Consider the following 27884-nt stretch of genomic DNA (forward strand, 5'->3'; position numbering starts at 1 on the left):
GCAATCAAGTTATTATGGTCAGCAGGAAGTACAATGAGCATGATTTGAGAATTCTGTAAGCTTAAAATTTTCAAATTCTTTCCATGTCTCTTGGTTAGTTTAGAATCCCCTATTGCTTTCAAAAGTTCTAATTTTCACTTGCACAATCCCAACCATTTGACTCACATCATTCGATCCACGCATTCTCTTCAGGCCATCTGAACTCTAAAGGAGCAAACGGTGTTCATTCTCATAATCACCTGATTTTGAGCGTCAAGGAGAGATTGCGCACTAAATAGGGAGCATTTAAGTGCTCAGGACGCACCAGACACCGGGTTATCCGCGAGAAGGAAAATCTCAACCAGGTAAATTTGCGCACTCCTCTCGCTCCTCTTATAGCTAAAAAGTAAAAACACATCATAAAAACAATGGCTTCATAGTATCATTCGATGTCCCTCTTTTCCTTAGCCTTGAGGAAGAGAAAAAAGCAAGTGCCAGGAGCATTTCCCAAGCGTGGGACCCTACCTCTACCTCATAAAAGAGACAACAACATGGGCGGCACATTTCTCAGCTGATACGGAAGAGCCTATTCACCCAAGTAAAGATAAAGATCACAGCATTTCCAAGATCTACTGTCAACCTCTTTTGGAATTGATTAATTTAATTGATTTCAATCCAGGGGCGACAGAATGCTCACAAGCAAGCACTGTATTCCACATTGATTCATGAACCGACATCATGATAAATATTAGATTCGCCTTCAAAAGGAAGGGTTCCTTTCACGACGATGGGAAAAGGCACAGACACGGCACCAAGCCACAGCACATCCCCCACCACTTAACATGCCCTCCTTTTTCATCCAGAGAAAGACAGTGACTACAGGAGGTTTATATATATATATATATATATATATATATATGAACATATTGTCATAAAGACACATACAAGCTAGGTGAAGTCACTGAACCATGATGATAGTTTGCATTGTGGGACTAGACCTAACTTCCTCGCGATAGCCTCGCCAACATGGGGGACCCCTCGTGTCCCCCACACACGGTGAAAAGTTGATTCCAGGAAGAAAAAAGAAAAAGAAAAGGAAGACATGACCATTGATCTAGCCAGAGAGTGCCAGAGTTTCCCAAAACAGTAATAATCACCCTATTGCTAGCTTTTCACTAAGTGATCAGTAGGATATCTAGTCAACTGGATCGACAAAATTAATCGCAGACCCGGGCCTAATTTGAGCAACATGATCAGGATCCTTCATGTTCAAGTGGGTTGATCCAGCTGTGGTCTTTGTACAGCGTCTCCTCCTATGTGGGATTTGATTGGTGATGTTGAAGATAATGGAGATAGCTTGTTAGAGTACCATAAAGAGCAAAAGAGGTAGTTGAGGAAGTTAATGAAGCTTAGTGCAGCCAGTAACCAGTAAAAGAGGTCAAGCCTGTCCTTGTTGAGGTCATTGTCACTGAGCCACCCACCAACAGAGGATGATGAAGTTGAGGTTATCTTGTTGACCAGTGAGACCAGGAGTGAGCTCAGATAGAACCCAAATGAGTAGGAGCAGTAAGTCATGGCAGTCAAGAAGGATTGCATCCCCTCGACCGACTGCTTGTAGAAGAACTCAATGAGCCCGACCGCAGTGAACATCTCCGAGAGCCCAAATATGAGGAACTGTGGGGCTATCCAGAATATGGAGAGAGTCTCATGATGCTGCAGCGCCGAGTCCCTCCTCTTCTTCTCAACCAGAGCTGCAGAGACCATCGAGAAGCTTGCAATGAAGAGCCCGATACCGACTCTCTGGAGCGGGGAGATCCCTGAGTCCCTCCCAGTCAGGCGACGGGTGATCGGGACAAACAAGGTCTCGTACAGTGGGACGACAACAATTAGCATGAGGTAAGGGATGGCCTGTAGGGACGCTGGGGGCACATGGAAGTGGTCCTTGATTCGGGTGTCCATGGAACGCCCCTGTAGGACCGAGAATGTTTGGAGCTGCGCTAGGATGGTATTGAAGATTATGGTGCAGGCGAATATCGGGATGACCGAGATTATGATCTTCACCTGCTCCACCTGCCTGACCGTGCAGAGTCTCCATGGGCTTTCGCTGTCCCGAGCTCCATCTTGTATCTTAATGCAGGCCTTGTCTAGGAATCTGCAGTTCAATTATGGTCACAAACTGCATTGTATGCACTATGTCACAGTAAAAATGCAGCCAATGGAGTAAGTCGTCCAAGATTCCATGAAATATGATACGTGACTCTAAGGCAGATATCAATTTAAGTGAACTTAGTAGGCATGAACCAAAAGTCCAGGGACCACAATGAATAAATCAAAAGTTCATTTGGCCAAAGTTCATAGATCATTTATATCATTCTCCCGACTATGTACAACATGTGCAGAGGATAGTGCTATATGATTTTGTTTTGCTGATCTATTCGGCCAACTTGAACAGTTTGAGCGCTACCTGAACTTCTCGGTGTGGCGGAGATTGCTGCTCTCGGCTGCAGAGGCAACCTGATCGTTAGATTCATTGATTTTGTTGCCATGAAGCATGTCAGTATTCGAAGGACAGATCTGCTTTCTCTTTGTGATGGCAGCCACAAAAACCTGACCCCACGCAAAAACATATACATAAAATTTACGTGAATTTATGCAGAACATGAAGCGTCATCCAAGGAAAGTAACTAACACGGGAAAGGCAAAAGCGAAAGACTACTCACTTGGGCTATCGGGGTGAAGATGCTTCCGTGAGGAGGCGTGTTCTTGTAAAACAGGATTCCTGAGATCAGGCTGACCAGCCCCACCACCATGGCGGCGGCAGAGACGCCAAAGCCTACATCCATCCCAGAGTCAGTCTGGACCCAGACGAGGACAGTGAGGGCGACAAGCTCCCCGGTGCAGAAGGCAAAGTAGGCGGCATTGAAGTAGGTGGAGAGCCTCCTGGACTGCCTGGAGTCCTCCCTCCTGAACTGGTCAGCCCCATGGGAGATGATGTTGGGCTTCAAGCACCCACTCCCAAGTGCCACTAGGCAAAGGGACACATAAAATATGAGAGCCCTGTAACCACTAGCCTCCTCACAATGGGACCCTTGGGCATCAGTCATGTTGCATTTTGGTGGCTTTAGTGATTGGAGATGTGCTTGGATGGACAGTAGTATAAAACCCTGCATATCCAATTCAGAAACCATAGTGCATTTCATTATTATTGTGCCTCTATATGTCCTCCCATGACAGTATGGTAGCCCCGTAGGGGGTTGACCTTCACTTATGCAGAATATTCTAATCCATAACATAGTGGTCTTTGTATTGGTATATTAAAAAATTGTGAAAATTCTGAGTGTAAGGTCATCATTGAATGAGAGAACCATGTATAATCCCACGCTAGTCGCACATTTTCCACATTATTGAATTCCTGCAGTTAGTGAGCGTTCCTTTAAAAGCAATTTCGTTCCCTCCATTTCAGCAAAGAGCTTGATGTTCAACGTGCTTCATGCCGTGGATAGATTAAGAGCAGCTAAAGCATAATTATTCTCTGTTCCATAATGGTTCAGTTCCTATTACTAAACCGTGGGCTGGAAAAAGAAGCAAATTTTAATATAGCATGTAAGTGCAATAGTCAAAAAAATGAAAGTGCAATAGGCACTGAGCTTGCTTTTTGCTTCTGAATAGGACCACGACACCAGGAAAACAGAAGAAAAATGGGAATAAAAATGGAAGATCCTGGGAGGGAAAACAATCGAGTTCAAGGCAAGAGGATTGACTCACCGCAAGCTCAACGAAGCCGAAGACGAGCATGGTCCAGAAGCTCCCGAGGTATGAGTCGGAGAGGAAGCCGCCAAGAAGGGAGAGGAGGAAGATGGTGCCGACGAAGTTGGTGACGATGTTGGCGGATTTGGACAGAGGGAAGTGCATGTCGCTGAACACATACGTTATCAGATTGTTGCCAACCCCAGCGATCGCCATCATCTCAAACGCTTGGAGACCTGTGCGTGATCATCAATTACAAACCACCAACCAACCAAAAAACAAACAATTACAAACTACCATAATATATTTTTATGTGCATGAACTCTGTTCGAAGTGAGTGAGGCAAGTGTGTGAAACTCCACTTGCTTAATTACTAACTAAAGGAAGTGACCACTTCTAAGTTCAACAGTAACTTGGCTTCCCATCGCCAACACCTTATACAGTGGCTAGAGAGCTACAGTTGACAGTTTTGAAAGGGAAAAAGTTGGAAACTTGCTCAATTCAGTTCCCACATACACACATCCACAAAACAAAGAGCAAAAAACTTACGGAAAACAGGGGTTAGCATAAACATAAACAAGGCAGAGCATATAATCTTTGAAGCTGCATGAGAGAGAGAGAGAGAGACCGAGAACGAAGATAGCGGCAGTCATTCCGCCATGTCTGTTGGCTCGGCAAGGTCTTCCTCTCCAATCCACAGGCACCTGATGATGAAGAGTCTGATCACCATCTCCAATTTCAGACGTCGAACTTAGGTCCAACTTCCTGCTTGTCTTCTCCATCGCTTACCCTCACTCGGTCTCAGGACTCTCTTTGTGCCAAGCTTGTGTTTTCCCTGTCTCTCTGAGCGCGTGTTATATATAACTTGGCAAGCAAATACTGTTTTATAAAGTTTCTTCGAGGCTTAATGAGGATCACTATGCCAATCTTCTAAAGCGAACCAAGAAAGCTAGAGAACTCATGCCTATCTTTTCCTCTTTAGCGAAATGGAGAGGCAATGTCACAACCCAAAGTGGCAAACAGGCCCTTGATTTTATAATGCATTTTACTGTTGAAAGCACCCTCTTCTTCTTTTTCGTTCTTCTTTTTTCCTTTTCCGCGCGTCGTGCTGGTAAAAATCGAAATAGCTTCGATCTTTTCTCTCGAGCACATGTAATTATGTATTTGCCACTCGTCCAGTTGACTCCATGGATGGATCAAAGTGGTGGACCTGCCCCATTTCCCCCCCAAATTTTTAATCTTTCAGCCTATCATGTCATCCATTTCTAAGCTGCCAAGAAGCTCTCTCTCTCTCTCTCCCTGTGGATTTGGTGGCTCCGGGAGGCAAGGACCGAACATGGCGCTGATGGCGAGCCATTCATCAAATCCTAAGGCCATCTCTTCCTCTGTTTGTGTGGGGCTGATGAGTTCACATGATGAGACCGATGAAGCCATCGATACCACCCCCACCACCATGACTGATGGGCTCTTTTATCTCTACGACCTCTTCGGATCACGAATCAACTCGTGTCCCACGTAATAAAGTTAAGCTGGTCGTTCCTCTGTCCCCTTGATTTTTCTTCAGAGTTCCTTATTTCGAAAGTCAATGGCACACGAAATGAGCGCACACCCGCTTGTATAGATATGCTCCCTAATCATCACCCTCATGATCACATGAATTACTCTGTTTTCTCAAAGGGTACAGAGCTCTCCTCATCGACGAGCCGCCGGACTGAGACGGCAGCGTGTTCGAACTTCATTTGACCTTAAACCGATCGAACCGAGGGGAACCGAAAGACAAGAGCCGAAAGACGAAGGGGGCTCTCCTCTTAATGCAGGAGAACAAGGCTGAGTGCTGCTACTGGCCCCACGGGAATGATGAATCGGATATCTGCAGCACGCCGAATGATGCGATAGTCGAACGAGGGTAACGGTGAAAGGGTAAGTCAAGAGTCTCGTCGACAAGCCCCCACCCCACTAAAGTCTGAATCTTGGTACGACGAAAACCCCGGGATTTGAAGTTGCAGGCATATCAGCACCTACCAGATAGAGGATCTCTACCACTTTTCCTGCTGCTTCAGAACCGTGATCTTTAATTCTTTTTTCTTTTTCTGATTTTTTTTAAGGAATAATATGATAGATAATCCTTGAATTTTGACATGACACGTGATATGATTCCTGATATTTCAATTTGTTCAATGTGATCCTTACACTTCAATTTAATGTGTAATGTTATTCTTGAACTTTTACTTTATTTAATGTAGTTCATGGACTCTTTATATACATTCGATGTTGTCTATGAACAAATCAAAAGTTTCATTGAACAAATTAAAAATTTAGAGATAACACACACTAAATTAAAATTCAAGAATCATAATGAACAAATTAAAAGTTGAAGGACTACATTGCAAATTGAGTAATAGTTTTAAGGACCATTAGTATTTATTTGCCCTTATTTTGTACATCTTATAATTTCTATATAAAAAAAGAATTTATATGCGGTACGTGTTAATGTAAACTCGCAGTGCTTGCTTTGAAACGCTTCCATAGCCTTTCCAGCATTAATCTTCAAGAAAGTTAATTCTGACCCGCACTTGCATTCAAAAAGTGTGATTGTTCACATTTATTATTGAAGTGGAACTTGGAATGTTCTTAAATCTAGTCCCAGGGTTTTTTTTTTTCTCATATTTATTCATTGAATTAATATCAACACTTGGAAAGACATGCATGTAGACGTACCCTAAAACGTGTAGACACACCCTAAAACGCGTTTTCAACACAACCTCTTGAGATATGGATACAAGAACATAACGGTATGAGTCTCGATTTTTGTTCTTTTGTTCCCTATAACAAAAAGAGAACAAAATTCCGTTTTGTGATGCCAACTTATTTTTCTATTCCTCGAAATAGAAAAATAGCTAGAAAATATATTTGAAAAAAAACAAAAAAAAATAGTTACTTGTTTCGAGAACAATATCTAAAAATAAGCCATTTTTTTCTTTTCTATTTTTCTTTTGTTCTTCTTTCTTGTTGCGGCCACCACCGATTGCTTGCCAACCGCTGGCCACCTCCGGCTTCTTGTGTCCACCATCGGCCGACCGTCCCGCCACCGCTAGCAATCATTGTTGCCCAACCGCCGTTGCTCAACTACCGGCGATCGTGCCGCCAACCAAATCATTGCCCACAACCCACGCCACCATCAACAACCGCCACCGTGGGCTAACCAGGGTGGCGGTTGTGCCACCATCGACTGGTGGGCTATGGGCAGCGGTTGTGCAACGATAGTTAGCGACGATGGTCGGCGATCGACGGTTGTGCAACGATGGGCCGTGGTTGTGCGGCGGTGGTCAGCGGTCCATGAACAAGAAAAAAATAAATAAATACAAAAAATTATAAATCGTACTAAATGCATTTATATATATTTTTATTCCAAGGATAAAATTTTGTATAATTATTAAACACATTATTTTATTCAGAAATTGTTCTCCATTACCATGCACGCCTTAAGTACCTATTATCAATTCCCGATCTCATTATGGATGACTTGTCTTCAACCCGACCAAAAAAGAAAGATTTTATTATGATTAAAAAATCAATCTAGGATATAACAACCCAAAAAAAAGGGCTCTCATACTTATAGTTTTTTTTTTTGTTACAATTGACGTATCAACTGCGTGATGAATTAATTGTGTCTAATGCATCTAACAAATGTTCATATGTTTACCTATGAACAAGCCAACATGAATTCTCACTCCACATGTATAACATGAATCAAAATTATGGGGGTGAATAGGATGAATGTGGGATTCTTGAGAGAAAGGCAACCACCATCAGCCTCTTTCTCTACCTCTGGCTCTACCCCACCCACTTTATGGGTAAAGAAGGCAATAATCAATTTGGGAATGTGGTGCAACAGAAGAGGTCACTAAAGCCTATGGCCGAAAGCTCCCTTCCATGATCATATTTTATCTTCCCCAACACTCACATACACACACGAGTAAAAAATGCAAGGCCAAAGGCCCAAAGGTCAAAAGATGCTACGATCGCCTTGACTTCGATCCCCCATCTAAAAGTTTGATATGTACTTTTTGCCCAACAATTATGGAATTTGAACTTCGAAAACTACAAAAAAAAAAAAAATGTAAAATCTCGGGATAATAATACAAGTGATCTTTGAATTCCTACCTACTTCACAATATCATCACTAAACTTTAAATTTATTTAATATGGTCCATAAACTTTAAGTTAATGTGTAATATCGTCCTTAGATTTTTTATTTATTTGATGTGGCCTCTAAATTATATGAAAATGTTCAATCTAATTTCTAGAATATATGAAAATATCCAATATTATTCATTCATTAATTTAAATTCTAAAATAATATTGAACATTTTCATTTAATTCAAGGATTAAATTGAATATGTACATCATATATTGAGCCAAAGTTGAGGGACTACTTATGTCGCTTTCCCTTAAATCTTCTAGATCACTTCCCATCATTCTAAACGAGACAAAAGCATGACATAATGAGAGGATCCGATGCTTCGGAACAAAAGATCTCCCGAATCTAATACCAATTAAAACTTAAGGCAAATTCGCCATGAATTTTTCCATGATAAGTTCAAACCATCGAATGAGGCGTGATATTTAATATTTAAATGCTTTAAGGAGAAAAGGAAGGAAATTTACCGAAGTCTTTTAACCCATAATTTCAACTTTTGATGGGACGATTTTGAGGGAAGGCCCCTTTTTTCGATTGTGCTGCGGGTTGGTCAGATGACAATTTCACAAGCAGTCGATTTTCACTGGAAGTGCATATCCTACGTGGGCGGAATCTACTGGTCCTTTGGGGATGCGAGTGCTGGGGAGTGGGAGACAGGGGACAGCCATTGATCCTTTGTCCCCGACATCGACTCTCGATGAATAATGGTCCTCCTATAATCGAGTGTTTCTCCAACATCAACCTCCTAATTCCTTCGTCAATTCATCATTCGATGCATGTAATGACCGGATGATGCAAGTTTCTGTATTTTCGGGTAATATTGAGTTTTCGCCTTCACTTTGCTGAGCTTCCGGCGCCATGCGTTGGTTGTAGTTTTCTCATTTTATGATGATAATCATCTGTTGTTAACTGTGTTAATAAGACACTCAATCTGACCTTTTTTTTTGGAGATTTTTGGAAAGGTTGACTTTCCCAGGTAAAGTACATATTTAGTGCTTTAAATTCCAGCATTTCTATGGTTTGGTTCCCTATCTTTTACTTTATTCAATGGAGCCGTCTAACTTTAAATTTGTACAATTTGTCCCTCTTTTTTTTTTTTTTTTTTTTTGGCAATTGAATTCTCTAACTTTCTTAATTAGATGACCAAATCGCAAAAATCCTAAAAGTTAAAAGTACTTGTTTGCACAAAATAAAGCTTGAAAAGACATGAACGCAGAAACTTAGTGGACGTGATGTGTATTTTAACCCTTATCATTCTAGATCAAAGGTGAGCCAGATGGTGCCATCACCCTATTGAGAGTTTTGATGTTACCACTGGACCTGCTCATTTGAGCTGGCCCAGGCAAGCTCAAGCCCAAACCTCCTTAGGTGTAGCCCAAGCCCACCAAGGTAAAAGCAAGGGAGGGCCAGGCCCGCTGGTCCACCCATTGAGCGACCTTTCTTTTCTTTTCGTTTTATTTTCTAAATTCTCAGCCAAATGTATATATGAAATAACGTTAAGTCTCTGTGTTATTTTACTTCATTACTTTACTTATGAATTTTATATTATTTTTCCTCTCCTGTATTAGACATATGGTCTTATTTCATCCGACTGGTGTTCATGAATCTTTAAATATCAAGTAAAATGACTAACAGAACATCCTCTTTAATCTCTTTCAATAAAATGTATACATGGGCCAGGCTGAATTCCCCAAGGCCCTGGAATTTTTTGTCGAAGGCTACCCAGAGGAACTGCCCCAACCGGTCAGTTTCCAAGGGCATCAATCTGACTATCAATCATAAAATTGGAACGGATGAATTTCGATCTAATACCTAGTTCTAGATGTGAAATCACTCATCCAAACAAAATCTTTTTTTTTTCTAAATATTTTAATTTTTAAAAAAATATTTAAAGAAACCTAAACTATGTCCCATTTCAAATTTCACTTACACATGCAAACATGCACGAGTCGCATGATTTGCATTGCATTCACACACGTGAGTAAAATGACCAGAACAAATCAAAAACAATAGTATTGCTCATTCCAACTAAATTTTGCCACAAATTGGAAAAAGAGAATGCCACACGTAACTAAATGATTGTAGAAAGGCCTCAATTACCAAGACAATTTTCAATTTCGTCTCAAACATTAGCGATAAATAATTAATAAAAATTTGAATATGCCACAAATTCTATTAGTCCACTCAAAAACTAGATCGAATTGGTTGGTCCGATTCCAAGAGGCACGATTTGATTCTCGATTCTTGAGCGGAAACCAATCACCCTTAATGCACAACACGATGAAACGTAAGTATCGTTTGCACCATCAACTACTGGCTAGAAATATTTTGAATTCCACAGAAGCAAAAGGTCTAAAGAAAAATAAGGTCAAATACGAGGGAATTCGTGACGATCATGTTTCCTTGCGTTGTCGTTCTGCGACATAAATTCAAGAATTATTAATAGTCCGACTGTGGGCATCCAAAAAAAAGTTAAATATACCTTCATCGAGCAGCTAACAGGTATTCATAAAGTTAGCTGTGCTTACATATGTCAATCATCCGACTGCAAACCCGTACATCGCGGACCCATGCAGGGTCGACCATTTTATTTTATTTTCTAGGTCGCACCCATGTTTATCCCTAGGAAATACCAAACGGAAAGGCCCTCTTATTAGGATGCGATGTTGTTGTTATGGCTAGGGCGTAACGTATAGGGGCCCTGCACGGCAGATGGATGAGATCCAGAAATCTGAGAGTTAAAGTTAGTATATTGGCCAGTTCTCTTGTTAACTACGCACATTAAAATTACCCTGGTGGATGACCCCTGAAGATTCTCACTTTGTTAACCCATTCTATGTGTAGTTTTGGCCAAAACAAAAAGGCTTTATGTGTAGTTGTTCTCCTTTTCAATGTTGATGAATTATATATGATTTTTGCACATATTATTTAGAGCATTTTTTTTTCCTTTTCTTTCACACACTCACAATGCATTATACTAAATTTTACGAATTTATCAATCAAACAGAAAAAAAATACAAAGTAAGGCCAAAACCACAAAAATTTCCAAACTCTTTTTTTGTCACAAAAAACTTCAAACTTACCTACTATGATATTAATATCCCAAACTTTTTTTGTATTACGAAAAAACCTAAATTTATACATGTATGGCATATATACCCTCTATTAAAGTTTCACCCAAAGTATATTTGTCACATCAACATCGGTATAAGTTTAAGACTTTTTATGATACAAAAAAAAAAGTTTGATATATTTGTGTCACAATAACTAAGCTTAGGATTTTTAGTGATACAAAAAAAGAGTTTTGAGTTATTTGTGTTACGGTGTGCATAATTGAGGTTTTTTTGTATTAATAAACCAATAAAGTAATCACTTGTTGGCATCAACATTTAATACTTTGCACAACATATCACCGAGAGAATAAACACGTAACTCATATCAAGTGACACATGCTCAGTGAGAAAGGGGAAACCATTTTACATGTGTGAATATTGGGCGACGAGCTACTTACAATGCTTGCGTCAAATTGCTTGAGTTCTGGAGAAACCTCATTTGCGACCCACTTATTTTGCTACATACGATCACCGTCACATGATAATCTTAGTAAGAGATAGCTCACATCCTTAAAAGATCAACAATCATCCTGTGGCTCCCAAATTTGAGTGGGCGACATGCCAAATGTAAAAATTCATGATATCAGCTCACTTACTAACAACTCGAGAAGTTAATGAATGACCTAACAAAAGGTATGCCGAAATAGATTGTTTCCTAGGCCCTCCACTAAATAAATCTATGGGTTGTCAATACAGACCCACCTATCTTTACCTACGAACTTAGGCATGCGCATCACTTTGGGGATTTTCCTTTTAAATAGGAAAGACAATTCTATGAAGACTTTCTCCCTTTTGGTACCAATATTTTGATCACATGGATTGCATTTACTAACATGGATGTCAACTGATGAATTGCTACGCATCCAATTCGTCCTTTGTGGCGAGGCTTTCTGTTCAAAATAGACCCACAATGGCAAATTCTTCTCTTTCTAAACTAGACTCCTATCTGACCAAAACAACTAGACCCTTGAAAAAAAAATAAAGATCTTCAATTTAGACCAAAAGGCGCAAAATTATTAGATTCCAGTGTCACTGAGATCGCACAATTCACTTGGCAAATTTGTACCCACAAACAAAGTTGTACTTGTCTCTAGCATCAGCCAAATGAAACGGTCTTCTTTTGTCAAGAATGTTGTGGATTGTGGGACTGCAGGACCTTGGTACATGCACGAGGGTTGTCCCATTGATGCTCGACGAGTTGGACAAAATGGGGATCAAGTTATTGAAAAAAGTTATAAACTTATTATAATTATGCTAATTCAATCATAAATATTTTAATTTTATCAATCTAGTCTTGAACATTTTGAGAATTTGCTGAACGAGTCTTTTTTAGTTAATTTTGATAAGAAACTGCTGTTTTACATAGGATGAATGGCACTAGCATGGACAGTTTCTGTAATTTCTTTTATAAAAAATGAATTATTTATTTTTTTGGATTTCAGGAAGTTCTTCTTTTTTTCTTTGCTTTTTTATTTTATTGTCCACGTCAGCGATTTCCAATCATAATTAACCAAAAATACTCCATTGGCAAATGGTTAAAAATTTTAGGACTAAATTTGCCATATAAAAAGGTTTTTCTAGGATTGAATGGGTACAAATGTAACGGGGTGATGATTTTATTGTTTCCCATGAAACAGGCCACGATGCATGTGCTTCAACTTCCCATGTTTTGTATCCTAAGCACGTTATTATATGTGCCGTGTGGTATGTCTCTCGAATGCTCAAGCCTGATCAATCAGAAACAAGGTCCATCCGACACAGGCAATTTTAGGTTGTGCACTGTTTTCAGCTCCCCTTGTCGTAATTAGGCAACCGATGAATGACTTTGGGTTGTATTCGCAATTGCAAACAAAACCGTCTCTCTTTCCCCCTCCTCCTCCTCTCTAAAAGTAAGAAAATTGACGGGCGGAATTTCGACGACACATCTCTCGATCTTGCTTGGCGACGTGCTTATCGATACGTTAGGTTACTTCCTTGTAACGACGACCGGAGTGGTGTGAGAACTGGACCAATCGATCCGCACTAAAATTCCATTTCATCTTATAGTAAAAGTAAGAAAATCGACAATGTTTATAACCCTTTGAAATGGAGTCTATCATTCCGACCAAAAAAAAAGAAAAGAAAAAGAAAAAGAAATGGAGTCTATCATGTCCATGTATTTTCTTTTGAGAAAATGACAAAAATAATTTTTAAACTTTGACTCAACGTGTAATATGGTTCATAAGCTATAGTCTAATGTGTAATACCGTTCTTGAACTATTAAATTGTTCAATGTGGTCTCTAGACTTTTGATATATGTTCAATTTTGTCCTTGAATTATATGAAAATATTCATGAATTTGAATTAATGGAAGGACCATACTGATCATTTTCATATAGTTCAGGGATTAAATTAAACATGTATCAAAAGTTCAAAAATCATATTGAATAAATTAAAAGTTCAAGGACCACGATAAACATTAGGGTAAAATTTATGGACTACATTGGATAAATTAAAAGTTCATGAATTACATTGCACATGGAGTTAAAAAAAATTCAGGAACCATTTGTGTCATTATCCATTTTCTTTTTCTTGTTTGAGAAGAAAATTTTTGCCAAAGCTTATCTCATTCGCTCTCTAAAGAAAAGGGAGAGGCCTTGCAGCATGGCGGACAAGGCGTGTATCAACAAGAAGCAAATGTGTATAACCTCGGTGACATGAGCAGACAGGTTCGTTGAGCCATGAAAAACAGATGATCGATCCTCCGAACAGAGCCGTCCGTCCCTCTAAATCGTTCAGCCTTAAAACCATTTGCTTAAATAAAGAGACCGGCATTCTCTTTATCCTCGTGAAACCGAAAGGAAGACAGCGCCCCCGTATGTCATCCCGCAGCTAGCATTTAGCCAGCGCTGGATTGCTGCTATCCTCGCGACCCCTGGACAGGTACTCAGCTTCGTGCCGCTTGTTCTCGCGAGGATATGATGTCGTGTTGTGTCCATGGCAAGTTTTTCTGAGTCAGAAATCTGTTATTAGTAATGTTTTCAGTGATTTATCTACTCAGCGATGCAGATCATCCGTGAGTCCGTCTTGCATTCGTGCATGGTCGACATGGAGAATCGTGCATGAATTTTACTTAGTTTGACGTCGACCTAAGTTTGCCGGTTTAGGTCGATTATGTGGTTCGGTCGCTTCGCCTTACCTAGGCCATTTACTTAGTCATGTATCTTAGCTTTCTTTCTGCAAATGACATGATCATTTCCGTTCTCTCTTCATCTCGGGGTAGCTCAAAACGGAGCAGGGTTTGCCATCAAACTTCACGTTCCCGTCACTTTCGCTAATCTGATTCTCCCCCTCACATGGCATGTTATAACAAGGAGACTTCATGTTCAAATCGACGGCTTCCTTTTGCGCGGCGGTGGCTCGAGGACTATCTAAATCATTGACCGATAATGCTTGGCGTTTAGGTAGAGATCTCTCGAACCGGGAGAGAGGCGACGATCGCGTAATTCTCCAAGCACTAGAGCGATCCTGCACTATAAATAGCATCCTGTGTCCGGGGACTTAAGAGGGCCACCCTGAGTTCGAGTATATCTGGTCATCTTCTCCTTATTTCCTTCCAGGAAACATTTCTCTAAGGCGCCTTCATCGCGGAAGGAAGTGATCGTGGGGCTGCGGCGACTAATGCTCAAGGTTTGGCCAGTGCATCCCGAGAACGAGCTGAAGAGAATGCGGGGAAAGCTGCTTCCAGGGAGATTCATATTCGTGCTGTGCATTTCGAGCTTCCTGGCAGGATCGCTCTTCACGGGCCGAACATGGACTGCTCACCCATCTCCCGACACCGACGGACAAATGCCGACGGCGCAGGATTGCGACCACAAGCGCGTAAGGTTTGGCTTTACGTTCACTCGGTATCGTCATACGAACTGATGTTATTTCCATTCTTTCAGAAACTCGTCGAGGAAGAATCCGGCGATATGGCGGCGGAAGTCACCAAGACCCACCAGGCCATCAAGTGAGTCTGACCTGAGGATACGCTGAGCTTCTGCAACATTTTACCTTAGACAGCATCTGATCTTTTGCGCGGCGTCATCGGCATGTGTATCAACGTCGATAATGCGGTTTAAGCGCAGGTCGCTTGACAGAACAATGTCGAAACTGGAGACGGACTTGGCCGTGGCTCGTGCAGGCCAACTCGACGGCCGTGCTTCGGAACACAGTGCGTCCTCATCCAACCTCAGTCTCGCGAAGGCCTTCGTCGTGGTCGGGATCAACACGGCGTTCAGCAGCAAACGGAGGCGAGATTCACTCCGGCGAACGTGGTTGCCTAGAGGTTTCTTCCCTCTCTTTTCATCCAATCTCCTCCTTCCCTAGGAGAGTTACCTCCTTTTTTTACTTTTATTTTTTGGTCGAACCTTAGGAAAGTTACCTTACATGAGTGCAATTTGTGGCAGGAGAGAAGCTGAAGAAGCTGGAGAAAGAGAAAGGGGTGGTGGTGAGGTTCGTGATCGGGCACACCGCGACGCCGGGCGGGGGCCTGGACCGGGCGATCGACGCGGAGGACGCGAGGCACCACGACTTCCTCAGGCTGGACCACGTCGAGGGCTACCACCGGCTCTCTTCCAAGACCCGCCTCTACTTCTCCACGGCCGCCTCGATCTGGGATGCCGACTTCTACGTCAAGGTCGACGATGACGTCCACCTGAACCTTGGTCCGTGAAACTTGTCCCGACCCAACACGCCTCGCCGGCCACTCTCCCATTTCAGTTTCGCTCTTATCGGCCTAATGACTAATCTTGTGCGACATAGGCATGCTGGTGAGCACATTGGCGATGCATCGGTCCAAGCCGCGGATCTACATCGGGTGCATGAAGTCCGGTCCGGTTTTGTCACTAAAGTAAGTAGCTAGCTATCGAATCAAGACGTTAATTGTCATTTTTCATGCCATTTAATAAAAATCAATTCACGTGCATAATTGGTAAATTATTTTGCATTTTGCGAATGCCGTATTGAAAAATGAAAGGGACGAAAAATACCACGAGCCGGAGTTTTGGAAATTCGGGGAAGAAGGGAACAAGTATTTCCGGCACGCCACCGGCCAGCTCTACGCCATCTCCAAGGACCTCGCTTCCTATATTTCCACTAACTCGTGAGTTGACTCGCTGCTGACGCGGCCAATTTTTTTTTTTTTTTTTTTTTCCTTGAAATCACGGCCAATCTTCACGCAATTATGCTTTTTCTGTTTAGCTAATTTTGTATTTTAAAGTCGACTTATTTTTAATTAATTTTTTAAAATTTTGTTTTGGCAGGCCCATATTGCATAGATACGCGAACGAGGACGTTTCGGTGGGAGCCTGGTTCATCGGCCTGGAAATTGAACACGTGGACGAGCGCTCCATGTGCTGCGGGACCCCTCCAGGTAGTAACTTAATTATGTAGATTTAATTCAGGATTTTTAATTTATATTTAATTATGCGCCCAAAAAGAAGGAAAAAAAATTAAATTAGAGGATCTGATCTTTTTAAAATATATATTCTTTCGTTCCGCCTTTTTTTTTTTTTTTTTTTTTTTTTGGGCAGACTGCGCAGCGAAGGCGGAGGCTGGCAACGTGTGCGTGGCGTCATTCGATTGGTCATGCAGCGGCGTGTGCAAATCCGTGGAGCGGATGGAGAAGATCCACGGGCTGTGTGGGGAAGGAGACGGCGCTCTTTGGGATTTTCACCTGCTGACCCCGGAAGTTTGCTTAAATTATGTTCCCACCCCCCCCCCCAAAATGGAAAAAAAAAAAAAAAAGAGGAGAAGAAGAAGCAAAAAGAAGTGTTTAGAGTACGGAGAGTTTGAGCGAGGCTTTGTTGTTTGCGAGAGTTTAATTGTTAAGTACATCCGGGCTTATATACGTGTTTTGAATATTCGGGATGGTTAGTATGATGGTTGCAGTTTTTTTTTTTTTTTTTTGGTTGCTAAAATATGATGGCCGTAAATTGTTTCTGTGCTTTTCATTTGCTGACATATCAAATCGAACTCTTGCGAAAAAATAAAAATTGTATCGACAACATCTTAGGATGAATTTGCAGCAACTTCGTTGATTATGCTTGATGCTATCTGTGGAGTGAGAGGACTAATTTGAAAAGAGAAATGATTGATGCGTCTAAAAATTAGAAAAAGGGAAAAGGAAGAGGGTCATTGGAAAATACTCGAAAAAAGAAAGGCGGTAGGAGAAGCGGGAGAAGTAGGAACCTTCTGAATGGACGGACCATTTATTGCTTTCGTCGCCCCCCGCCGGCTCCTATTCCCGCGCTTTGCACTATGGTCCACATGATTTTTCCCGCTAAAACGTTGCTCCCCCCCAAAAACCTAATTTCCCAATACTTTTTGTGCTTATTCCGGTCGGAGACAAATAAAAAATTAATTAAAAAAAAATCGATCCCTTTCACCATGTCTCGAAAGTCTTTCGGAAGCTGCACATCATTCGAAATCTCCTATCTGGACGGCTACTCTCGACTTGCACTTAGCCATCCTTATTACATCACACATCAATTCAATAAGATTCCTTTTCGTACAATTCGTGATGATTGTATGATTGTATGAGATATTTTGGGATTACATGGTAATTATCTCAAGAATTTCTTGAGTAACAATTTTGTCTACTAAATAATAAAGCGATTTTTATTTTTATTTTTTCGACCAAAAAAATATTAATGAGATTTTTTTGATAATTTATTATATGACTTTTGTAATGATCTCATGAAAATCATTGAGTTGAATGATGTTTTAAATTTGCTCTATTATAAATAAAGAGATAAAGAGGATATAAATGTCTTGAAGTATCTTTAAATGCAAACATATTATTTGGAGATGTTAGAAAAATTCATGCTCGTTGTGAAATTAAAAATGACGGAATAATGCTAAAACAACACAAAAAATTGTTGAAAAATCTTTGACGCAAATCCGATCTTATCCCATGAAATTTTCAGATATTATAAACTGAAATTAAATCTTTCTTATTATCGCAATATGCAGCCAACGAAAATTTTTCTTCTTTCGTTTATTTGTTTTCATTTTCTGCACATGCGCACGTGTCTCTGTCCCTTTTTTCAGGTAATGTGTTTCAACCTTTTAAAAGCAAATTCAACAGTAATTTCCACCTAAATTTTTTTATAAAAAAACGGAAAAGAAGTCTCACGCCCAATTTAAATTTAAATCTATCCGTTCATATTTTTAGCAAATAATCCATGAATCTCTCACTTTTCGAATTTTGATTTGAGGGTAAATGCCAAGTATTTCATAAGTTCAAATCTTTTCAATATTATAGGAGAGCATCTCGGCTCATTTCCACTGTGATAAAAAGTCTTTGCATTATTTAAATATTGACACACAGATATATATATACACATCTCCTTACCTTTCTTTATTAATTGGATAGGTTTTTTAAGTTTACAAATTTTGAATTTCCAATTGGAATCCGAAGGGGTTTCCCTCCCTTAAATTAAATGCACTAAATGCCCAAAAAGTCTATTTTAGCATAACACGTCGGATTATCATCATCAATATAATAATTATTCGATGACCGAGGTCAGATTTTCTACCATTTTTGGGCCCAATAGATAAAAGGAGAAAACTACAAACAAAAGAAGGGAGCTGAATTATAAATCGAAAAATAGAATTACAGAAAAGGTAAGACAAGCAAATTAAGAAATCTCAGTGGATAGAGAGAGAGAGAGAGAGAGAGAGAGGAAACCGCCAATGACGGAACCGAAGGAAAAAGAAGTAATAAATACAGCTGAAAAAGTGAAAACCCTAATCCAAAACTCCTCCTGCTTCTCCTCCTCCTCCTTCCTCACCGCCTCTCTCCCTTCGCCTGCAACTCCTCGGATTCCAGCTCGGATTCAGACACGAAGCAAGACCAAACCTTTCCACCCTCCCTTCGTAAATCGGATCGAGCCGAAACGTGGGTCGACCTCAGATCCTGCAACCGAGCTCTCCGCTTCGTTCCCCCCGCCCCTTCAATGCCCTCCGCCATGGGAGTCAACGACTGCGGGAGACCCTACAAGCGCCTCAAGCGGAGGGTGACCGCCGACCTCGCCGACTTCCTCTCCTTCAACTCCGGCTCGGCCGCCGCCGCCGGAGAGCTCTCCGAAGGGCCCTTCCGGTCGAGGGTCGCCGAGTTCCTGAGCACCCGCGCCCGCGCCACCTTCCCGCCGTCCCCCTTCTCGTCCCTGGCCGCCTGGAGGGTCCTCTTCCGCGTCGGCGACCTGGACTCGTCCAAGGTGGTGGTCCCTCTGGACGTCGTCGAGGAGGACGTCACGAGGTCCAGATCCGTGTACTGTGACCAGTGCCGCGTCGTTGGTGAGTCTTGACTCAGTGAGTTGGGACGAGTTTAGCTCTTTCTTAGGCCCGGGGGGCGGCTTCTTTTCATTTTTGCTCCTCGCTTTTTCAAACTTTTGTTTAGCTAACGCGAGGAGCTGGGCTGAGCTGCGGAAATTACGAGATGGGTATTTTGCTAATTACAAACGTCTTCGAAAATTCAAGAAGCGACAAAAAGATATTATATAAAACTCTAATGTGAAAGGACTTCTCGGTGAGCCCGGCCTCAACCCACGAAAAGAAAATGTTAAAAAAGTAGGAAGTCTTGAAAATGATAGGCCGTCTGGTCTTCTGCGAAAAGGAGCACCGATTCTCTCTGGGTAGACGCACTGAGCTAGACCATGACACTTTCTTCTTCTTTCTCCACCGAGATTTGACAATACGGAACTTTACTTGAATTTTCGGGTTTTGGTATTACAATGGATGAAGACGATATTGATGGGTGTCTCTTTTCGTTTTTCTGGTCGATCGATGGTCGGCGGTGCAAACAGGGTGGAGCGGACATCCGGTGTGTCGGAAACGGTACCATTTCATCATAAGGAGGTCCAACGAGACCAGTCTCTCCCAAGGCAAATGCCGCAAGGCTTGTTCCAGATGTGGCAACACCTTCCTCTTATCCGATTCCAGGTCTCCCTCTCCGTCTCTCTGTCTCTCTGTCTCTCTCTGTGCGCAAAGCCGCCCGATTCTCATTGTGGGTCTTTTCTTGTTTTCCTTTTAAAGCTGACGTTGTTGTGTTTGTTTGAATTTGTGCGATTGATTGGCGTGGGCAGGTGCAAATGGTGCGACTGCGAGATAACGTTGGAGGATGTGGAGGACTGGGTGTACTCGCAGCTGGAGAGCAACACCCATCTCCTGCACGGGGTCATCCACTCCAACGGCTTCGGCCACTTGCTCTCCCTCAACGGCCGAGAGGGCGGCTCCACCGTCCTCTCCGGCCGCGACATCATGAACTTCTGGGACGGCCTCTGCACCACTCTCTCCGTCAGGTTCGTCTCTCCTCTTATCCTCAGGAAATTGGAGCTTTGGCAATCTGATGTGTATGCATATGCATTCATATGAATTATTCTGTTCACCACTTTACCTTGGTGGCACCATGTTTATATCTTCGACTCGATGAGCAGGAAGGTCAGCGTGATGGACGTGTCGAAGAAATACGGGATGGAGTGTCGGCTGCTGCATTCGATCGCTCATGGCCACTCTTGGTATGGCAACTGGGGCTACGAGTTCAGTGCAGGAAGCTACGCATTGACACTCGATGCGTACAAGAGAGCCATCGATTCGCTCTCTAGCATGCCCCTTTCGCCCCTTCTATTCCACAGCCGGAAGCCTCGGACTGCCTTGCAGAGAGTCATCGCTTTCTACCTAGCCATAGCCGAGACCGAACTTCTAACGCTGCAAGACCTCTTCTCCTTCATGCTGGGTCTAATCCGCGAAGACGGAGGGGTTTCTAAAGACCCGTCCAGGAAGAAACCTCGAACTTCAAAGGTGTTATGTGCTTGGTCTAAGGACGACGTTGAACGCGTGGAACAGGCTATGGTGAGAGTTTTATCAGCCGCGGCCGGTGAGGCTGGCTGGGTGAAAAGGTGTGCTCTTAAAGGTGCCTTGTATAGGTCTGCTTCTCCTGAGCTTCTGGACTATTGCCTCAAACACCTGGGAGGGAAATTGACGGCCGATGGGATGGTAGTCCGGACCCGTTACAACCCCGCGACAAGTGCTGTCGAATTCAGGTAAGTCCAAGCGACGATGAGGTTTCTATCTTACAGTTTGTCTTCAGCGGTTTGCAGTATGTGTTTTCTAAATGAGATGACATGTCAGGCTTGAGACTCCGAGTCTTGGATACGACAGATCTCGCTTCCAGCTTAACCACCGCCCATCGAGAGAGCATGTGATTCGCGACCTTAGGTTCCTGTACGGTTCTTTGATTTTTCCGGAAACAATGGTAAATTATAGACCTCAGACAACAAGAGAGCGTGTGCGCGATTCAGCAACAAAGCTTCTTGATTGCAAACAGTTTATGAAGGATTATGCCTCAGATGAAAAAGCAGTTAAATCCCCACTTAACATTCACCTTTGGTGTCATGTGGAGCTCTCGGACCATTCTAAGGATGAATTGCACCTACCTCAGGAACTAATCGTGTTGCCCTTGAATGCAACTGTGGCCGACCTTAAAGCCAAAGTGACAAAGGCTTTCCAAGACGTGTATGCGATGTTTAAACGGTTTCAGGCAGTGGGCTTCCCAGAATATGGTCATATCGAGGACTCTCTCTCTGTTAAGCTATTGACCGGTTTGAATGGGTCTATTCGGGTTCATGGTAAGTGCCTCTCGATGCATGGGCTCAACCGCTTTCGGATGGAGAGGGGGATAGAGAACTGGACGGTGGATTGTGACTGTGGCGCCAAGGATGATGATGGAGAGAGGATGTTGGCTTGCGACACATGCGGGGTTTGGCAGCATACCAGGTGTGCTGGAATCGACAATTCAGACTCCGTCCCTTTGAAATATGTCTGCAAGAGGTGTTTGGACCCGTCCGTTCAAGTTATGAAGGCATCGGGCTCTGGTGGTAACGCCACCAATATGGATTTTCCTATCTCAGGTGCTACTTGCAGGGTTCAAGCAATGCTAACTGATGATAACAAAGTTGGAAGCAATGTAAATGTGTCGTTTGGTGTCCCCAGAGTGTAGATTTCATGTTTTGTATATTTATGCAGTCATGCGGTTTTGCCACCCTGGATCAGCAAATATGAGCTGCTGTGATGAATGGATTCATGTGATCGGACAGTTTTGTAAAGAATGAAAAAAGAAAATGTAAAGAGAGTATTTAGGAAGTAATGTTTTATCCTGTGATCCGTGAACATGTTATGTTTGTCAAACAAAATTGCATAGTACAATGGCAAAGAAAAGTCCAATACCTACCTGATAAACAAGGTAATAAGTTTTTACCGCATTATTCACCTCTTCCGTCGATGCTTTCTTTGTCTTTGCGAAGGCTTGGGTGAGGTGGCTGGGCAAACGAGCCACCAGTTCCCTCCAAATGATGAAATTCCGGTTTTGACAATGTAAGCTGCCTAAACGCCTCACTTAGATGTGTAAACTTGTCGACTACATCCTTGTATATGCTTAGCAGTCTTTCAACATCTCCCACTGTAAGTTCACCAGCTTTCGCTTCCATGAATGGATAAGTTGAACGTCCTGCAATGGTTGGTTATGAGCAGCTTATTAGTAATAAAGGCAGTTACAAACCAAGCTGCGATGAGCCTCTACAAGACAAGTTGTCAAGGAAAATAGAACATATTTAACTCAGGATATGCAAAATTCAATAGCACAATAGGAACATGAAAAAGTACATAACAATCCCTTCAGAAAAACTCCTTCAAATGGAACATGAAATAACATTCTACACTGAGCTTACCCTTCATGATTCTTTCTTTATCATTCATTGTAAAGGACAGACCGGGGTTGCCCTGTCTTCTCCTGGCAGCCATCTCCTCAACTGCAGGGTCAGGCTCGTTGTGTGCAAGTTTATTGGCTCCTCTAGCTGCTTGCATGTTTTCCTCAAATTCAATTTCATTGATAGATAGAGATCTGGCATTTAAGTCAGCAATAAATGATTTTGCAGAGATGAGATTTGTGAGATAGTAAGCTGCCTCAGAGACAAGTTTTGCCTGTCTTCGATATAGCTGAATGAATTTGAGGTTGGAATGCAGCTCTGGAGGATTAGCCTGTCCATAAGGAATTATTGCCATGAATACAGGAATAAGCATCACTTCCAAAGTGAAAAGAGGATTTTAACCAAAATGTATGATCTTTTATCTAATCATGTAGACTTCAAACCGAGTATCGAAAACGACAATCTTTCTATCTTTTTTACAATGATTTAAGTTACAGAATCATATGATAAGTCAATCCATGTAACTTCATCTCAGTCAAACATCGATTCTTTGAGGACCACAAAGAACCAGCAGGGCAGTCATTAATTGAGTCATTTGTTTGGGTGAGATCTAGGACAATATCTAGGAAGATACTGGCTAGATTGTTAGGCCACATACACCTCAGGATGATATTTCTTAAGGGGAGGAAAATCTAAAGATGCAGCTCCTTTGCAAGCAGCAAGAGCTTGGAACATGGTTACATTCAACTGGAACCACATCTCTTGCATTGGGCATTCTGCTAACATTGGGTAGTAAACTCTAGGATTTTGCTTCGAGGCCGTTCTGAAAGTTTTTCAGAAGACAAAGACATCACAGCCACTAAAGATTTTATTCTGCAGTAACTTGACAAATATGATAAAATTTAGACTTCAAAATTGGATTTCATTGAAACCAGATGAACCAAGAGAGAAGAATGTATTGCCCTATAACGAAAAGAATAAAAACACATGAACCGATTGACAACTTTTTGTGTTCCAACATATTTCCACAGGAAAACACTTGGTTTTAGCCATAGAAGTTTCATGTCAGATTGTAATATGCCTACATATTCTAAGTTACTGGAAAATAACCATTTAAGTCAAGAAAGTCAATTAAATCATGAAATCTGATCCTTCAAGTTTTGACAGCATCTGGAGGTAATCTTTCAATTTTTCAATCTAATTAGTCATGATTTGATTGGGCTACTTCCAAGCATCACAAAAAGTCAGGAAGATTATAATCACAATAATAGTAAGACTGACAAAAACAAAAGATATCAACTGAAAGATGTGAGGCGAGACTACCGTCTTTCCCATTATTTCACAGCGCCTCAATTGACAAAACTGTAATAATCAATGTCATTGAACAAATGTGCTTCCCTTTGATTAATGTCATCGAATAAGCAAATACTACTTCCCTTCTTAAACTCAACTTTTAATCAAGGAAAAGAGAAAAGCTTACAAGAAGTGGCAAACCGCATTTGTGTTTACCAGGCATTTAGATAAGAGTACTTCCCCTTTTAATCATACAAACATACTTGACATAAAAGTACATTTATATAAATTAAAATATATACTGGCGGAAAATATTACCAATAAGAGCTTGCCTTGATCGTGACGTATATAAGAACTGGAAGAAAGTCATCAGCCCCCGCTAGCACATGATTTTCCGACATTGATGCATTGAGCAGCAAATTGTTGATGACCCTACAGCAATTCATAATGCACAGAAGCTTCTCCCGAGGAGCTTTGAAGCTATTCATTTTTTGCAGCTCCTTCTCTGCAAGCTGGAAAGCACAAAAATTATAGCACTAGAAGTATTAGGGGAGCAGACACAACAATGAGCAGTCTAAGAACTGATACACGTGAATTTAACACATCGATTTAACATGTGCTAAAAAGTACAAGAAGTGATGCATCCCCCATAGTAGTATAGTTGTTAATTATCTGATTCGAGGTTTTTCCCCTCTGAAGAAGAAAACAGTCAGTTAACAGGAGCCAACAACAGCAATCTCTAAGCCTTTGCTGTAATGACCAAAAATAGAAAAGGCATTGGCCGTAAGCTATGGTTAAAATCATTTGTTACGGTACAGCAACTTCAAAAAGACAGGCATAGGACAAATTCATGCTGTTCAACACATCATCAAAGCCTCTAAAGTGCAACAATGGCGTGCTTTTGCTATCCCTATTTATTGAGCTTAAAACTGTCTGCTGTGGAAGGTGTTAAAGTCACCACCCCTTGTGGCCCAAGAAATCAATGAAATAAATTGTTCAACAGGCAACCCAAAATGATACCGAGAAGCATCAAGAATACCAAGTGTTTAATTTCAACGGAATTATTATTGTCAAACTATTTCTACTAAAAATCTTCTTTGATCCTTTTACCTCCTCAACAATCGCATAAAACTATTGCTTGAAGAGGACCAGAGGACGTGAACAAATGAACTCATTAAAACAATGAATCAATAAACATACACTGGAATAATCATGCAAATCAGCAAACTGAAATAGTTTCAGCTTTGTTTTAATTTTTTAAAAAAATATTAGAAAGGCCAAACTAAGGTAAGTATTTTACAAAAAGAGTAAAACCACAAAAAAACTAAGATCTTCCAGGTTCCATGGGGCATCTATATGGAAACACTCAGGTTTCCTACAAACACCATGTCTTGAGTAACATGCATGTCAAATTTGCGAGGGAAAAGCAGTAGTATTGCACATACCAACCATGACGCTTCATTTCGGAGAACAGCTGGTATATCTAAATGCTCAGGCCTCAAGAAGGTCTGCAATAGTGAAATTTTCTCTGCAATCTCCCTGTCAACTTTTGTATCCTCTGGAGAACAAGCAAATGTCCGAGAGAACAGCTTTGTCATGACATATTTTTCCAATCCCTGCATAGTACATAAGAGTAGAGGTTAAGACCAAAAATAAAAATAAAAATAAAGAACATCAGCTGTAGAAGAGAAAAATATGTACTAGTTTTGAGCAGATTCATAATTGAACACGGCATGCCTCCAGATTTCATAATTATAAGCACCAGGCTCATATATCTGTTTAATAATACCTAGAAGACATTCAACTACTCTTCATTAACAAATAGTGAACATAACAACACGAGGTATCCCAAAGGGAACTTCGCGATCAGGCTCTAAAGCTAAACGCAAGCTAATCCTAACAGAACAGTCACAGTGGACTTTTGAACTCAATTGCCCACATAAACTGACCCACAATTCTGAGTGGATGGCGACATAATATCTTTTGATCAACAGAATAAAAAGGATTACTAAAAAAGATTACCTCCATTGCACAGTCAATTTCATTGTCAGAAGCGCCTGCCCAGAGAGGATGATCCCTTAATGCACCTTCCATTGTCATAAAGAAGTCTTGCACTTTTTTGCCATCATTTTCAGGATTCGGAGGATAAAACGAGAAGGATACAATGAAGCTGCAAAAAATGCATTCAGTGCAGTAAAAGATTTAGAAAACTTTGGAAGAAGTCACTCGAGGGAGTAGGGCCTATCTGGAATAAACTACAACCCTCAAAACAGGAGCCAAATCAATCAAAAGGCAAGTTCCTTTCCAATAATCCCTTAACAATACCCTCAAGGATGAAACTGTGGAAGCATTAAAAAAATGAATGCTCAATAATTAAGATGAGAAGTACATGATGCTAGAAAGAAGCTTTCATCATCCCATCCTCTCAACTCTAGTCCTACGAATGACGGACACTGGAGATCCAAAACTGAAGTTAAGCTGGTCGATGCACTGAAAACTATCTGTTTGAAGATTTAAGAAAACCATTGATCTGGGCAAGGTAACACGGATGTTTTCTTTGAGAGTGATTAACGTTCTTCTGACGTCTCTTTGTTTCAATATCCATGTGGCTGGTGCAACTTAGGGAACTAGTAGCACAAAGTATAGGCAAGTTGCAATGCTAGTTTACTCTAGATGCAACACGCACGTTCCTTCTTGTCTGTTGGACAAAAAGCTAAAAAACACCCAGAAAGAAAAAAACACTCTGCAGCAAGAACTACAAGGATCCACATCGTAGGTAACAGAGAAGAGGTTCCTGTCAAAAAGTAAGCCCCCAAAACCCCCTAAGCGTGTTCAGCTTGAGCTAGGAACAGGAAACATTATTCAAAGAACATTCACCGGCTTCTCCAAAGCGCCCAATCACTCTGTCTTACGCAATTCTATCGCAAACCCCAGAACCCTGAGCAGCAGAATATGCTAAAGTTAGCATCTTGCTAAGCGAGTCCATCGATACGGTAAATCAAGGTACAGAAGGCGAACGTTTCCGAACACCAAAGGCTTCCACAGTCGTCGGGCTTTTAACTGATGCAATTGCTTAAACTCACGACGAGTATCGCGCTTTCCCGCATGAACTAGTATCCACAAGTACCGCAAAAAGACAAGTCAAATTGAAAAAAAAAAAAAAAAAAAAAGGAACAAACGAACGTGCTTCCACAAAATCAACTTCGGATGAACCGAGCAGATCGTGCAAGTACAGATTGAGCTGCAACCGCCACGGAATTGAGAGCGAGAGAGAGAGAGAGAGGCAAGGGAGGGAGGGGATGAACCTCTTGATGGACCGCACGAGATCGAGAGAAGCCGGGTTGCGCATCCTGTCGAGGAAATCGTAGAACTCCATCGAGGTCGGAGACGCTAGCGACGGCGACGACGACGGCGACGGAGACGGCGGAGTCGTATCCATGCTTCAAACTTCACCAAAAGAAGAAGAGAAAACGACGACGACGAGGTTTGTTTTCCCGAATTCACTGCTTTCAGAAAGCGGAGGATCGCGCGGACTGCGCGGACTGCGCGAGCTCGATCACCTCCTTACTCTCCGCCGCCGCCGCCGCCGTCGAAGTCGCTCGCTCGCTCGCGATTGCAGGTTTTTTGATCAGGCGTTTGAGATCAGACCCTGGGAAGAAGAAAGGAATGCAGTTGGAGACCGACGACCAGAGCGAGACTGTTAGGTTCGGCACGTGACCTGAGTCACGGCGTGCTGGCGCTTGTATTGACGAGGAGCAAATACCCTAGAAATCCAAACATTTCTAACACTTATTACAAAAATATAATTGAATCTTAATATAA

At 41.7% G+C, this 27884-nt stretch overlaps 4 protein-coding genes across 4 annotated transcripts; 2 read left to right on the forward strand and 2 right to left on the reverse strand.

The window, feature by feature from the left end:
- Positions 1-662: 662 nt before the first annotated feature.
- On the reverse strand, positions 663-4736 carry LOC104450744 (protein NRT1/ PTR FAMILY 4.4). Its single transcript, XM_010065426.3, has 5 exons — positions 4355-4736; positions 3745-3962; positions 2700-3143; positions 2444-2586; positions 663-2131 (listed from the first exon to the last, which is right to left on the reverse strand). The coding sequence occupies exons 1-5, from the start codon at positions 4506-4508 to the stop codon at positions 1249-1251; spliced, it is 1842 nt and encodes a 613-aa protein (XP_010063728.1). The 5' UTR covers positions 4509-4736; the 3' UTR covers positions 663-1248.
- A 10009-nt stretch (positions 4737-14745) lies between these two features.
- LOC104452281 (probable beta-1,3-galactosyltransferase 8) lies at positions 14746-17143 on the forward strand. Its single transcript, XM_039314684.1, has 9 exons — positions 14746-14901; positions 14967-15031; positions 15150-15349; positions 15471-15728; positions 15826-15913; positions 16040-16165; positions 16326-16435; positions 16596-16753; positions 17078-17143. The coding sequence occupies exons 1-9, from the start codon at positions 14746-14748 to the stop codon at positions 17141-17143; spliced, it is 1227 nt and encodes a 408-aa protein (XP_039170618.1).
- A 1649-nt stretch (positions 17144-18792) lies between these two features.
- On the forward strand, positions 18793-22225 carry LOC104450746 (PHD finger protein At1g33420). The gene is made up of 5 exons (XM_010065428.3): positions 18793-19362; positions 19872-20007; positions 20151-20366; positions 20502-21107; positions 21196-22225. The coding sequence occupies exons 1-5, from the start codon at positions 19023-19025 to the stop codon at positions 22061-22063; spliced, it is 2166 nt and encodes a 721-aa protein (XP_010063730.2). The 5' UTR covers positions 18793-19022; the 3' UTR covers positions 22064-22225.
- Positions 22173-27713, reverse strand: LOC104450745 (vacuolar protein sorting-associated protein 9A). The gene is made up of 6 exons (XM_010065427.3): positions 27368-27713; positions 26085-26232; positions 25508-25678; positions 24395-24574; positions 22791-23100; positions 22173-22570 (listed from the first exon to the last, which is right to left on the reverse strand). The coding sequence occupies exons 1-6, from the start codon at positions 27499-27501 to the stop codon at positions 22326-22328; spliced, it is 1188 nt and encodes a 395-aa protein (XP_010063729.2). The 5' UTR covers positions 27502-27713; the 3' UTR covers positions 22173-22325.
- Positions 27714-27884: the final 171 nt, after the last annotated feature.

The sequence above is a fragment of the Eucalyptus grandis genome, chromosome 6 (genome assembly GCF_016545825.1).
Source record: "Eucalyptus grandis isolate ANBG69807.140 chromosome 6, ASM1654582v1, whole genome shotgun sequence".
In the NCBI taxonomy this organism is placed as follows: Eukaryota; Viridiplantae; Streptophyta; class Magnoliopsida; order Myrtales; family Myrtaceae; genus Eucalyptus; species Eucalyptus grandis.